Genomic DNA, 13604 nt, shown 5'->3' on the forward strand with positions numbered 1-13604 from the left:
TATTGAGGACTCGGCGCACCTTACCGTGTTTGTAGGGGTTCAACACCAGATGATGCGGGAGATGCCATTCACGATCGGCTCGTGATTTGGGATCGAGCCGACTACGGGTATTTTTCCTATAACTCACAAAAACTTATGCTATCTAATTCAATGCGATTATGATTCTTAACATCAGCTCAAAAGGAAAACGAAAAATCCCTATTATTCGTTTTGGCAGAAACTTGTAAATTTACTTGATGAGTTTTCATCAAGCTCGTGAAGTTGAATCCATTTATGGCGAGGTTAACGGGATTACCAACCAAATGGACACGTTTCACGAGATCGGCGGATACCAATGAGTGCGCCGAAGCACTACCGCAAAGAACTAGGGCATTAGTATTCTTCGCATCCGAGCAATGCAACCAGCAGGAGGCCTTTGTTTACTCCTGGCTATGAATATTGCCGACAGCAGCGTTAGTTGAGATGTGTTTAGAATTTGCCTTGCCTGACGACGTAGAAAAATTATTATCCTTTGGAGGAAAATTTTTTTCAGCTCCATGCAAGAACACGTTGTGTAGCTTTCACAATCTGGCTTATGGAACTTTCGGGCTTTTCTACAATTACGAAAACTGTGATTGATCTGTATACACGTAACGCTCGTTGCATAGCATTTTTCTTTTTGAATACGGCGCAATCCCGAAGAGCGTGTTGACTTTTACACAGAGAATACGGAGGAAATTTTGGTTTTTCGTAACCTTATCTGTTACTTTTGCGTTACTAGCCTACGTTACCAGCGTTTAGTGCCTACTTTTTACTTCACTGGTTCTTCAAATTTACCCTTAGAGATTAGTGACTCTAGCCTCTCATGACCCTCCGCTTTTTCTTTAAGCCATTCGTTGAAATCTAGCAGAGTTGGCTGTTTTCATTGACATTTTACGGTTTGCATTGACCATGCCTATTTCGGGTTCGGAGGAAGCTTGCTCACAGTTTGATTCAGTAAGTTAACACTTTTCAGATGGTCGTTAAAAGAAAAGACAGAGACTTGAATAACGCAACGAGTCCAGAAATTGTAGAGGAAAAGCCAATTACATATTCCGAGTTATGCATTTTCAAAGACCTAAAATTACTCATTTTAATCATGCGAGCTACTACTACTTCATGCGGCTCCTTGAATTTTCTCTGAAGAATTGCTAATGCATCCTTATATAGTACTCTGCTATAGCTATACTCGGCGATCAGGGATTTCGCTTCACCCACTACGAGCATTTTCAGATTGGTGAGCTTTTCATCATCGCTGAGTATGGCTGAATCGACCGTCGATTCGAACTGGCTAAACCACTCATGCGAATTAAGTGGGTTGCCATCGAACTGTGTCAGCTTTTACTCAGGAAAACGATCTTTTTGGCTGTGCATCAGAATAACGACCAACTCTCATGCCGAAATGGACGCCCGGCGTTTGTACCATGTGAATTACCGGGATTTGGCGCTGGGTAACTCGAAAAATTACCGTGATAATCGGGAACGAACATTTGATTAGCCTGCGAAACTTTTTCATGCTGCGGGAAGAAAACAGTCCCTTCACTTGAATAAGGAACAAAACTATTTGGAGGAGCAATTGGAGTTATTACGGAAAAAAAACACTTGTGGAAGGAAAGCAGTGTTGTTGAGCTGACATTTAGGGGGTTGTAACAGCTGGTCTTCACAAGTTATTATAAGTAGTACTAGTGATCTTCTTCTATTCATTATAAGCTTCTACTGATCATGTAGTTTGTTGAAATAAAGCAACCTGATCAACTAATGCTGATGCAGGAACGAACAGTGAAAAACCACAAGGAACTTTTGCGGATGTTGTCGGAGCAAAATAGAAAATGGTTGTCAGAAGTTACCGGGACTAAGCCTGGTTTTGGATTATCCAGAAATGGATGAGTAGACAAAACAGTTTGCTGATGCATATTATCAACAAGTGGTTGCATGAATTGCTGTAAATTTACCGGATTATTAACGGAAAGCAGCAGAGCTGTGATTGAATCAATTCGACAAATTTTGTCGTTGTTGTCCAATGTGGTTACTGAAATTTAATTCCGGTTCACCAGAAGCTGCCTGGCCATTATTCACTCCTGTAAATTTTGATAAGACTAAGGAACTTACTAAAACAGGATAAGTTTGTTCAGGTGCTGTCGAACGAACGTGCTGCTCTTGATTGGGAAATAAAACATTGTCAGACTGATTGTGGTCAACAGATTCGACGCAGTGACGTGTACAATCCTTGTCGTCTTTTGTTAGTTGTGGAGAGATTCAAATTAAACCACTTTCCACGGCTCTTTCGCTGATTGCCGACAACTCACCTTTCAAATTTAGCCCTTTCAATTCAATTTCTGCCAGCTTTTTCCTTTGTTCTTCAGCCAGTTCTTCCAACTCTATACTAATTTATTGTTCGAAAAAATATTGTTTCATCATGTTTTCCTGCTCTCTCAGTCTTAATGACACTTTTGCCTGCCTCTCAAGCTACCCTTTTTTTTCTTCAAAAGCATAAAATCGAACTTTTTCTCTCGAGGAGTTTTCGAAAGAGCGGCGGTAAAACAACTAGATTTCTGACAAACCGATTGCTGATGTCGGCTACTTGGATTTGACAACTTAGAGCGGGTATCTGTTTTATGCGACTGTGGTTTTTTTTTGGTAAAATGAGATTTTTTTAGCTGCTCAAACTTGTTTCATATGTGATAGCTTCTTGTAAAACTTTATCATTACTTTGCGTCAACTTATGAAGCTATATATCCTGTGGCGATATCAATTTGTCAGATTTAGCATTTTTGACGCCAAATCAATCAATTCATTATTTACATCGCCCGCTTGTTCTATGTAGTTCCTATTTTTTTCAAAATATGTATCATTTTGTGAGCAACGACTCTGACTCTCCATGTATTCCAAAATATTTTTGTGGCATTTAAAAATTTCGTTCTCGAGATTGCTTTTTCTCTCAAACAACTTCTTTATTTGTTTCCAAAATTTAACTTCCATGCATATTTATTTCAGAAAAAAAAACAACTCGAAGAAAATACTTTATTTTCAGTCAAGTAAAATCATCAAAAAACTTTAATACGTCAATAACTTACAAGCAGTAGTAACTTGAAGTTTTAAGGCTTTAAGTCTCCTGTACTGATTAATCAAAGGGTCTAATAAATATGAAGCTAAATCCAATGGATCTATTTTTTTGCCAATTCAGAATGAGAAAATCAAAAAATGTTAGAAATGTCAAAAAAAAACAGATTTTGTTGAATTTTTGTCGTAGATTTCAACAGTTTTCCACTCTTCGGGAGGTTTTTTCCACCTAAAATACCGATTAGCAAAAAATGCTTACAGAATTTACGGTTCGAGGGATCGAGTCAGATATTTATCCGAAAAAATGAGCTAGTACCTTTGTCTGTGTTTAGTTTTTCTGAATTTTTAATCCGTTCACCTTAACCCAAATTTGTGGTATCGGGAAAAAACTACCACTTAGAGCTCGGGAAAGGGATGCACAAAAATACTTAGTATGTTATTTTATTGCAATGAACGATTTATAAAATCTAGACGAGTCTTACAGTTTTTGATAATTTTGGAGTTTATTGGCACCGGAAATTTCTCTCACAAGTGAAATACTGCACTCATGACACCTGTGCTAACGTTTCCATTTCAGCCAGGCCAAAAAATCCAGTATATCGCTATTTTTTTATTTGACTTCTCTTCAGTCTGTTTCACTGACAATTGTCTTTTCGTCAGCCTATATTTTTTTGACGTTTTTTTTGCCAGTCTTAATCGGAATAAGCAAAAACAAACACTTTTACACATAAGTTTCGCGCAATATATCAAACCATTGGTTTCATCTAGCAGCAGAAAATAATGTATCTCCGTGGGCTCATGATCGCGCCATTGCTCTCGTACTCAGTCACAACAACTTGGATCTCTTGTTCATTGGATCCACTCGTTCTCAGTCGAACTTGAGCCAGTGCCTTGTGGATCCTTGGCGTTCTCTCGCTGATTGCTCGACTTTGTGTAATCGTTCAGAAAAATGCGGTTTAAGTATCCCTCTGTGGTCGCCACAGGTTCATGTATCCCTCTGTGATATCCTTCTGTGGTCCCTTGTGGGGCGCCAAATTGTGCCCGTTATTCTCCACAAGTCGTAAAAAAATATCGGATTTCAAACAAATGAAATAACGATTATTTTCTCGATAAAATAACTCTGAAAAATTCTTGAACTTAAAGATTTCGAGCATACTTTATTATCGGTAAGATTGGCCATAATCATCTAAATAACTCAAAGCAAGCTGCAAATGGCCAGTATTTGTCCTTGAGACAAATTGCTTTTTTTAACGGTCAACATTAATCAAGGCTGAACCGAATTAGAGCGAAAAAACATTTTTAAAAAATCAAGTACGGATATAGCCCCTCAGGCTTACATGTTTAAGGGCTAGGGTATGGGTTTATAGAGGCGTGGGTTTTTTGGTTTATAGAGAAATGCTAGTTTTTTGGTTTATGGACAAAATACAATCTCCATGTATAAAAAATCATTAATCATAGACCTTTCATGCAATTTTCTGTACTTATGGAATTGCATGAAAAGTGTATGAGTAGCATTTTTCTATATATAAAAGTTGTTTGACTAGCATTTTTGGTCAATCCGGGCACACAGATAGAGGTTTGAAATCTTTCTAAAATTTGATTGACTGAACTTGATTGCAGTGAAGTAATTGCTGAACTAATAGCAAATTTCCGGAACGCAATAAAAAATGAAACATATGGCGCATAGCGGAAACCGCAGCACATTACATAGGCGATGTAAATGCATTACAAGCATGTGACAACGGAATCAGTTTCACCAAAGGCTCTGACTGCTTTTTCTCACGGTTGAAGGAAAACCTTTAACCTGTAGTAAGCCTAATCTATCTCGTGTGATAGGAAGCCTAATTTGCCTAACATGTTGGAAGCCTCGTGATAGCAGGATGCCTATTTTTCTCGAAATTTTCTGATTACAAGAAGCCTAATTCTTGAGATAGCATCAATTTTTTTTAGAGTTTTCTGACATTTTTTAAAACACGCTGTAATTACCTCAGTTTCAACTTGTTTGGCTTTTCTATTCTCACAAAAAAACTACATATCTGTAAAATGAAGTCAACTAATCAATATAAAACAAGTCAAGGTTAATTTATCTGGGTCGAGTTTGTTGGGCCAAATTAAGTGGTTAGATGATGAAGTTCGTACACAAATATGGATGATGTTCAACCAGCTCGCTGAAAAAGTCTGAAATATATGTTGTGTAAGCTTTCGTTTCGTTTTCGCCATCATTAAATTTCGTTCCCGTGAAGAGTCATCTACTCAGATGAAGATCGAGGGAAGAACTTTTTGCGGATAAGCTGATCATATACTTGGAAGTCTTCATCCAGGAAGCAACAGAAAGTCACCTTCTCAATCTGAAAAATTGGTTTTAATTACAGTCTAATCCAAAACAATCGAAATTTACCAGCAAACGATTTGATACAAGAACGATCAGTATAGCTTGTTGATTTGACAAGTTTTCAAGTATGAATCTTGCTTCAAGTCCCATCACGTTTTAAATTGAAAAGCAAAAAAAAACTTGTTTTGAACCTTAGTATTGGCCAAAGATTTCTACGTTTTTTTGAACAGAACACTTTAAAAGGCGCCAATATGCTTTTATTTTGAGATGGTGCAGCTTTGTTGACAAACTTTTTGTCTTTGTGTTCGCTTGGTCCAATACAAAGATCGACCTCAGTATCGGACAATGAAATCAAAAATACCAATATAAAGTTCGCCCAATTGCATAAAATTGATTTTGGACATTTTCATAGGAAAGACTCAATTTCAATTTGGTTATTGATATGATTAGTTAGTCGAATTCTGTGTAACTAACAGCGTCCGAGTCGACCTTCTTGAGTATATCACGGGTGACGCTCAGTGCGATTGCAGCAGCTTCCACTCTTGGATAGCCGAGAATTCCAGTTGAAATACAGCAAAACGCGATAGTCTTTGCTCCCGATTCAAGCATTCTCAAGTAACAGTTCGCGTAACAGCGCGCCAGTTGTTTTTGGTTCTTATCGGAAGGTCCAACTGTGTGTATTACATGCTTGGCGTGCAGCTTGTATCCTTTCGTTAGTTTCGCCTCGCTTACCCGACATGGTGCAAGATTCTTGCACTCGGCTGTCAGCTCGGGGCCGCCTCGTGCGTGAACAGCTTTATCGACGCCCGCGCCACCATTCATCTGACTGTTTGCTGAAATCAAATGAGATCATTATTTAACAGACCGAAAGGCGCGGAATTACGGACCTCAAAACGGTGAAATAATATACTTCTCATTTTTGTATTGTTTGGGTAAATAGCCATGTTTTCAAATTGAGAAATATCACAAAAGGCTAAAAATTGTTTTTCAGGGTATATTATTTAGAATAAAAAGTCAAATGAAACTTTTGTTAAAATTTAAGCTTTACAATTCCGATCAATCTTCGAAGGGGCTGGAGTAATTATGGATTTTTCAGTAGATTTTTCCACCCGCATTAAGGCACCTCGTGCCTAAAAAAGTTTCGCAGATTGTTTTTTTGAGAAATATTTTCGGTTGAGGAATTTTTTCATTGCGCTCAAGTCGACAGGACTCAATAGCCCTTACCCTTGTCCCCAGATCAGAAATTAGAACGTATGGAGTATCTGTAATTTCTCATTAAGCATGCAATTTCGCCTGGAATAACAGAGTTTCATGCAGAATTTGAAAAAGAAGTCGTTGTAACGATATCATTTAAGTTAGAATTATTGGGGTCACATCTGCTGGCATAGTTCAAATATTAATCACAAATAAAACGCAGACAGCTCTACTGACTTGCACTGACAATGGCGTCCACCTTCAGATTGGTGATGTCTCCTTTCACCACACTCACTCTCTTCCACAGCTCACTGCTACTACTTCCAATGCTGCCTAAAAGCCCAAACAATTCTGCTAAGTGTCATGAAACAACCTTTATAATGACAACATGACTGCACATTTTATAATATTATGGCGAATCGCTGAGTCTGTGGTTCCGACTTTTCCTTTCAAAAAAGTTCATGTTTTTATTCAAATTGAAAAATTGTTACTAATTTTCAAAATACTTTCAGTCTGCAGAAAAAATCACAAGGAGAACCTGAAATGAGAGTATCTACCGAAAATTTTGGCCGAGAAAGTCGACACAAATTTGAGCTGGTTCAAGCAAACTCAATTATGTTTTTATTGGGTCGAGACGGATGAAATATATACCGAACATACGTAGCAAAATTTGAGTTATAAATCGAGTACCACGGTCGCAAATACTTTTTCTGGTCGAGCCGATCACGGTAACTTTTCTTCTATTCGGTCGCGGATACAATGATTCAGTAGCACCGGTTTCGATTAATTTTTCTTCATTCGTGTCGGTCGCGGACGCATCTCTGACAGTCTACAAATACCAAAATTCGGTTCGGACATTCTAATCATAAAACCTCAACCAAACTGGGCTCGGTTAGTCTGCTTTCCGATTTTAAAGAAGGGTTTTTGTTTGGGCCAGCTAAAATTTTACAAGAAAAACTGAGAAGTTTGTAGAGTTGGTATTTAAAAAAACTAGGTGGTTAATTGAGAACAACAATCAAACAAAAAACTCAAAGCTTCGTCCTGAAACGAACCTTCTAGCCCTCATTGCGATGAATTTGAGCCGGCGGTGGAGTAACTACAGCTGAAATAAATTTCACGGACAAAATGATTGGCGACCTGAAATCTAAACAAGATTTTCTCTCTCTAGACTTGTCTTTGCTGAAAATCTAAATTAGTTCATAAACTAGTATTTTTTAACTTTCACATCTAAATAGAATAAAAATTTGGTCAAGAAAACAAAACAGTGTTGACTAATTTCAAGTTGGTTCGAAAGACTCTGATTGATGACCGTATTCGACTACTACTATAGCCTAAAAAGAAAGTTTTTTGGTAAAATGTTTCAATTTGAAACTCCAAATGTTTTTCAGGATGTTTGTTTGTAGAAAGCTCAGTTTTATTTAAGAACACAGAGGCAAAGCGGAGCTTCGCAATACTTGCGAGAGAAAAAGATGTCGATTTGTCGTCTCAAGCATGATTGTTACCACTGCACAAAATGCTCAGAACAATGTTTGAATTGATAAAAAAAAACACAACACTGAAAAATGTTTAATGTGCAGCATTAAAAAAGTCAAAAAATAGCAAAACTATTATCACTACTAAATATCTAAACAAATTGGTTATTCGTTCACTAAGCCGACAATGAGCTTTTGACGCAGTGAAAATTTTCAGCTCACAAAAAAACGTTTTAACCGGTTTCGAAACAGGTGACGTTTGTCTTTTTAGGCAGGTGCATTGCCTCTTCGCCACAGGCGCGAAATAACGTCTTCCTTTTGATTTCATATGAACCAAGTGTGAAACATTTTTTTTTAAATTTTCAACCCAAAAAAGTCAATGTTCCGGTTTGAAAACGCTTGCTCATCGCAAGCGTCATCAAGTAAGGTAAGTTCAGTTCAGAAATACGAAGTTTATATCCGATTGAGCACTTTTTGACATTTTGAAGTCTTTCTAAAGTGCAATTTAAATTTTTTTTGATGATAGGATTACGTTTTTTCTATTGCCATCAAATCATTTATGCCAATTTTTGATGGCGCGATAACGTGTCGAGAGCGACAAATGGTCTGTTCGCGCTTAAACTATTGATGTCATATGGCGCAAAAGTATGAAGCTAAAGCGAGATTTTCTAAGACGTACAAAAGGCTTTGAAAATACTGGTTTGTCCGATTAACGTCAGTCTGCCATCAAAAATGTTTTCAGATTTTTGAGGTTGTTGAGAACGTTTTCTGATTTCTTGTTAACCGGAAAATGCTTATTTTGTTTTTCAGTTGTCTTTCATTTGAATTTAGTCTTGTGTTTAAAATTGCCGATAATTTACCGACATTGAAGCAAGTTTTTTAACCCGAGCCTCGCAGCTTACAAGAGTGCATCACATGGTGAAAATAACAATCGTTAGTATTAGGAAAAACTCACAATTTGCATTAAGCGATATTTGCCTGATGCAATTCTCTCCCAGTGGCCTGGCGTATTTGCAAACAGTTCGTGTTTCGATTCAGACAAGCGCGTATCAATTCGTTTTCGGCATAACTCTATTAGAAATTGCTGGTGCGATTTGTCGCGTTTAAGAAAAGTGCGAATTGTTGCTTTCGACGAGTTGTCGCTTGTTTGAAAAAATGCGAATTGTTGTTTTCGATTAGTTGCGTATTCAAAATAATGCGATTTGCCGCTTGGATCAATTGCCGTTTTCGACCACTTTTCACCACACGCGCTTTTCCCGATCTTACTCGGAAAAAAATTTCATATTTCGCCTACTTGTCATCAATTTTGATAAGAAAATATCCTTCAAACACTTTGCACAACTGATACTTATGCCGACACATTTTTATACGTCATTATTTTTTTATTTCAATTAACATTTTGCGGCAAAAATGTCAAGTTTGTTCAACTTGAATAGATGTTAAGCCAATATAACAAAAATAGTACGCGCTTCGCTTTTAGAAAGCATTTTGATACATTTTGATACATTTCGATCAAGCTTCGAATTTTAATAAAAAGATCAAACTATTAGCCAATAAAATGATTTTTTGAAAGCGCAGAATCCTAGTTTTTTTAACCCAGTAAATTTAACCCAGTCGGAATACTTAAAAGAATTTCAGTCATTGGGAAATAAAGGAGACCCTTTTTTTACAGAATTATCATAAGCCCGGCATCTTTTTGATTTTTGTTGATTATTTGAATTTGAGGAAAAAGCTAGAAGACTCCCTATAGTTGAAATTGTAACAAAAATGCAGGAGGAAAGATCATTAAAGTTTCAGTAAAATCTATCAATAATTGATAGAGGAGTTTTAGTTTCCTAAAAGTCTTTGTTTTTTGTGTTTTTAATCATTGCATAAGTCTTTGAATAATAAATTATTAAAAGCCCGATGATGTTTGTGTAGCACATAATATGTCGACTGTGACTTTAATGTAAGGAGTGATGATTTAAAGGCATGGTAATGATTAACATTAACGGAAGTATATAAAAAATCACGTTTACTTTTTGAAAAAACTTTGTATGTTCTTTTCTATATTTTTGTTGCTTTTTTAGTCGGTTAAATTGTTTCAGTCCGGAAAAAAAGATCCACAGTTATGGTCTGGCTTTTGGAATGAATGGAAATGTTCTCTATCTGGCATCAAACTTGACCCACTGCAAAATTTCTTCGAGGCACCTTAAACTGGCTAGAGAAAAACCGCAATTACTCCTTCCTACTTTTCAGATATTAAATCTGTCGAATATAGAATTTTGATTTGTACAATTTGAATGTTTTGAAAGGGAACTAATTTCTGTTTAAATTTTTTGAAGTACAAACCATATCCAGATGAGTCGGTAGAATCAGCAGATTCTTTTGAAAGCTTGTTACCGGAGAAGCCGACTGCGTTGGTGGACAGTTCAGATAGACGTACTAAAAACAATTGAACGAGTTATAAGCTAAGGATATGAAAAGTTATGTAATAGCAGTTCCACGTGCAACAATTTTTCGACGGGAAGCATTATCGGCCTTAACGTACATAGTGTTTCCAATAGTTTTTCACAAAAAAAAAACAAAATACCGTGAGGAATGTTTTAGGCGTTGAAAATTGGACACTGTTGAGATAACTCGAAATCTTTGTAAAAACTTTTCTCAGTTGCGATATCAGATAAGTCACACAAGATGCAAAAATGCTGCTTTTATCAGAAGCGCTGTTTGTATTTTGTGGAGTTCGATAATTTATCATTGCCAAAATCTAGTTCAAGTTGTTCCAGTTATTTGTCTAAATATCAATTGAAACAGTTTTAAGAACTTGAAAACCAATCAAACTAATATATTTTTAGCTATCAAAGATTTTAGGTTACTTTGAGAAATATGACTTTTCGTCCCTGCTCACCAAATGGTTTTAGTTTTCCGAGTTTGGCTTAGAGTTCGGTTTTAGTTTTCCGCCGTTGCTGTTTTCGGTTCGTTAAAAAACGCATAAGAATACCGAGAATTTTTGCTGAATTTGGGAAAATCCATCCGAAAAATCTTCAATTTTTGGACATTTTTATTATTTTTGGAAGTTTTGAGAAGAGATGCAAGAAAGTTTTTGAGGCTTTGACCGGCTAAATCAAATTGATGGTAAAATATCTACCCCTTACCTCCAGCTTTTTTGCTTGAAGCTTTGAAGAAGGGGTGCTCAGTCACTGACTTGTAACTTCCCCTATTCTCAGGCAACACCTGCAACATCCGCTTCAAGAGATCCATCAGGGGTCCCGATGTGGCTTCTGGAATTGCCAGTTTCAAACCCCCGCTACCCTTGCTCTGGTAAAGTGTCAAAAGGTTTGGCAAGTCGTGCAGCTCGAAAGGAAGTTTTCCCATCATGCATTCGTACAGGATAACACCCAGTGACCAAATATCGGCTTTTGAGTCGTACTCCGATTGACACATGATCTCCGGTGCCATATAGGCGATGGTTCCACAACCGGTCTGGAGCCTCTCATTCTTTGCCATCTGCTTCGCCAGGCCGAAGTCGGCTAATTTTAACACTATTTCATCCAGTTCGAAGTCTTTACTTTTGCTGGCTTTGTCACAGTGAACTAAGATATTCTGCGGCTTCAGATCACGGTGAATGATGTTCTGGGAGTGTATGTAGCCCAGACCGGCGGCGATTTGTTTCAAGAACATTTGGATGACAGGTTCTGGGAGTTTCTCGACTTTACTGAGGACATCGCTTAGATCTCCGCCGTTGCAGAAGTCCATGACGAGATAAATGTAAGATTCCGTCTGCGGAAAAATACGCAGACCACTCATTTTATTTTTTCGAAAACTGCATCCATTTTATTAGGTCGTCATAGTCTAAAAACTTCATGCGACTGCAGGCAACATGAAAAAACGCCAAAAATGACATTCTGAATTTTTTTCATGCGTTGGCCAATCAAAAATTGCGTTGACGTTAATATATACTAGCGCCGAAGTCATTCAGAAAAAAAACAGGAATGCTGCCCCAAAAACGGATATCGCAAAGTAATACGAAAAGGCAGCCTTTTGGTGGCGAGGGTATGAAATTCTTGAAAGGATTCTTCCCCCTAAATCAAATCTGGTGAAGTTGAATCTAAGAGGGTGTTAGCTCACCGGGTAGCAATTGTACGTCTGGACGATGTTGTCGTGCTTGAGCGTGAGCAGGAGAGTGGCCTCGTGGAACACTAACATCAGACTGTCTCTGTCATCATCCTTACAGTCTATACATTTCACAGCCACCAACTTGCGAGATGAGTCATTAATGCGACCCAAGTACACGACCCCAAACGCACCACGACCCAGTGTTTTCTGTTCGTCGTAAAGGTACTTGCCCCCGCCAAGTTCTTTTGTTGACGACATTCTGTAGTCGCAGGAAGGTCCTAAAATAATGAGCCACTCTGTCAGAAGCATCTGTTGGTCGAAATAAGCAAACTTAACATTTTTTATACGACAAAAGGGTCAAACAGAAGAGAAGTACCCACAGTAAAAAAAATGCGCCAAAACTGGCGAAATTTTAACCCAGTAACTAAATAAAACTTCTACTCACTTATAAAGTTAGAAATAGTTTTTGAAAGCTACTTCTGCGCATAAACTTTGAAGTAATGTGCGTGACTTTGAGCGAATTATGATAGCTTTCAGATATTCAAAACTAAATGTTATATTAAAAATTTGCACGTTCAAATTTCGTACAAAATTAGATCACTTCATTTAATGCAGTAAAAAAATCAAAGCATTAAATTTTTCGGAGGTTTTAATAATCATAGTTGCTTCAATTCTTCGCTTCGTAGACAAATGTTAAAACTTCATTGACTTTAGCACAACATTTAAATCTGCTTCTCTTTAGTTCACGGGTTGGTTTGTCAGTATTTAAAAACGGAGCTGAAAGATATGCCGACAAAAAGTACACAGAAGCAGACTTAAGAGGAATCAATTGTGGTGAATTTTATCGCATTGTAATTTTTTCTAGAAAGATGACCCAGCTACATACTTTTCGCAGTTTGCATCACAACCAATTTGTTTTGTTAGTTTTTTCGATTTTAAATTTGCTTCGACCAGAAACAACAGTCAGCAGTTTTTTTGACCAGAAAATTCTAAAACAGTATCACAAAAAATATATAAATTTGAGCCTGAAAGTAAAAGCGTCGACTATTGATACAATTTTTTAGCTAAAAAAATAGTAAATTTGGAACGAATTTTTATCTTTTGTGGAATTGGTTTTTTTTCGGATCTACTTAACAATCTCCCCCCCCCCCGCCATGGTATCTAATTAAGAGACTCCACCCCTATAAATAAATACAGTGGAGAGCACTAGAGCGTTCTATTGAGATTTCTAACTTTGATGCATTCTGATTGGACGGAAGTTCGACTGACATAATCTACGTAATAATCTACTTAATATTCTACTAAGTTCTTGAAAGGGGGAGAGAGACTGTTAATCCCACAGAAAGGTATCTAGAAACCGAAACTATCCACAGCTCTAAAAATTATAATTCGATGACAAGAAGTCGTCTAGAGAGCCTCGCAGATTCTCCCGT

The 13604-nt window shown here is 37.3% G+C and overlaps 1 protein-coding gene across 1 annotated transcript; it reads right to left on the bottom strand.

Moving 5' to 3' along the window:
• Positions 1-5113: 5113 nt before the first annotated feature.
• Positions 5114-12797, bottom strand: LOC134843799 (serine/threonine-protein kinase ULK1-like). The gene is made up of 7 exons (XM_063860081.1): positions 12617-12797; positions 12184-12449; positions 11211-11835; positions 10408-10500; positions 6842-6937; positions 5885-6243; positions 5114-5426 (listed from the first exon to the last, which is right to left on the bottom strand). Exons 2-7 carry the CDS (start codon positions 12427-12429, stop codon positions 5328-5330), a joined length of 1518 nt encoding a protein of 505 aa, XP_063716151.1. The 5' UTR covers positions 12430-12449; positions 12617-12797; the 3' UTR covers positions 5114-5327.
• Between the last annotated feature and the right edge of the window lie 807 nt (positions 12798-13604).

The sequence above is a fragment of the Symsagittifera roscoffensis genome, chromosome 4, assembly GCF_963678635.1.
Source record: "Symsagittifera roscoffensis chromosome 4, txSymRosc1.1, whole genome shotgun sequence".
Classification (NCBI taxonomy): domain Eukaryota; kingdom Metazoa; phylum Xenacoelomorpha; order Acoela; family Convolutidae; genus Symsagittifera; species Symsagittifera roscoffensis.

Bases quoted from the DNA above. Each gene is read 5' to 3' on its own strand.
- LOC134843799 (XM_063860081.1), bottom strand. From the start codon at position 12,429: ATGTCGTCAACAAAAGAACTTGGCGGGGGCAAGTACCTTTACGACGAA. The intron at 10,501-11,210 runs GTAAGGGGTAGA...AATTGTTTTTAG, and splicing joins TTCAAGCAAAAAAGCTGGAG to TACGTCTATCTGAACTGTCC. The intron at 5,427-5,884 runs GTTAGTTACACA...CCAATTTTTCAG, and splicing joins AGAAGGTCGACTCGGACGCT to ATTGAGAAGGTGACTTTCTG.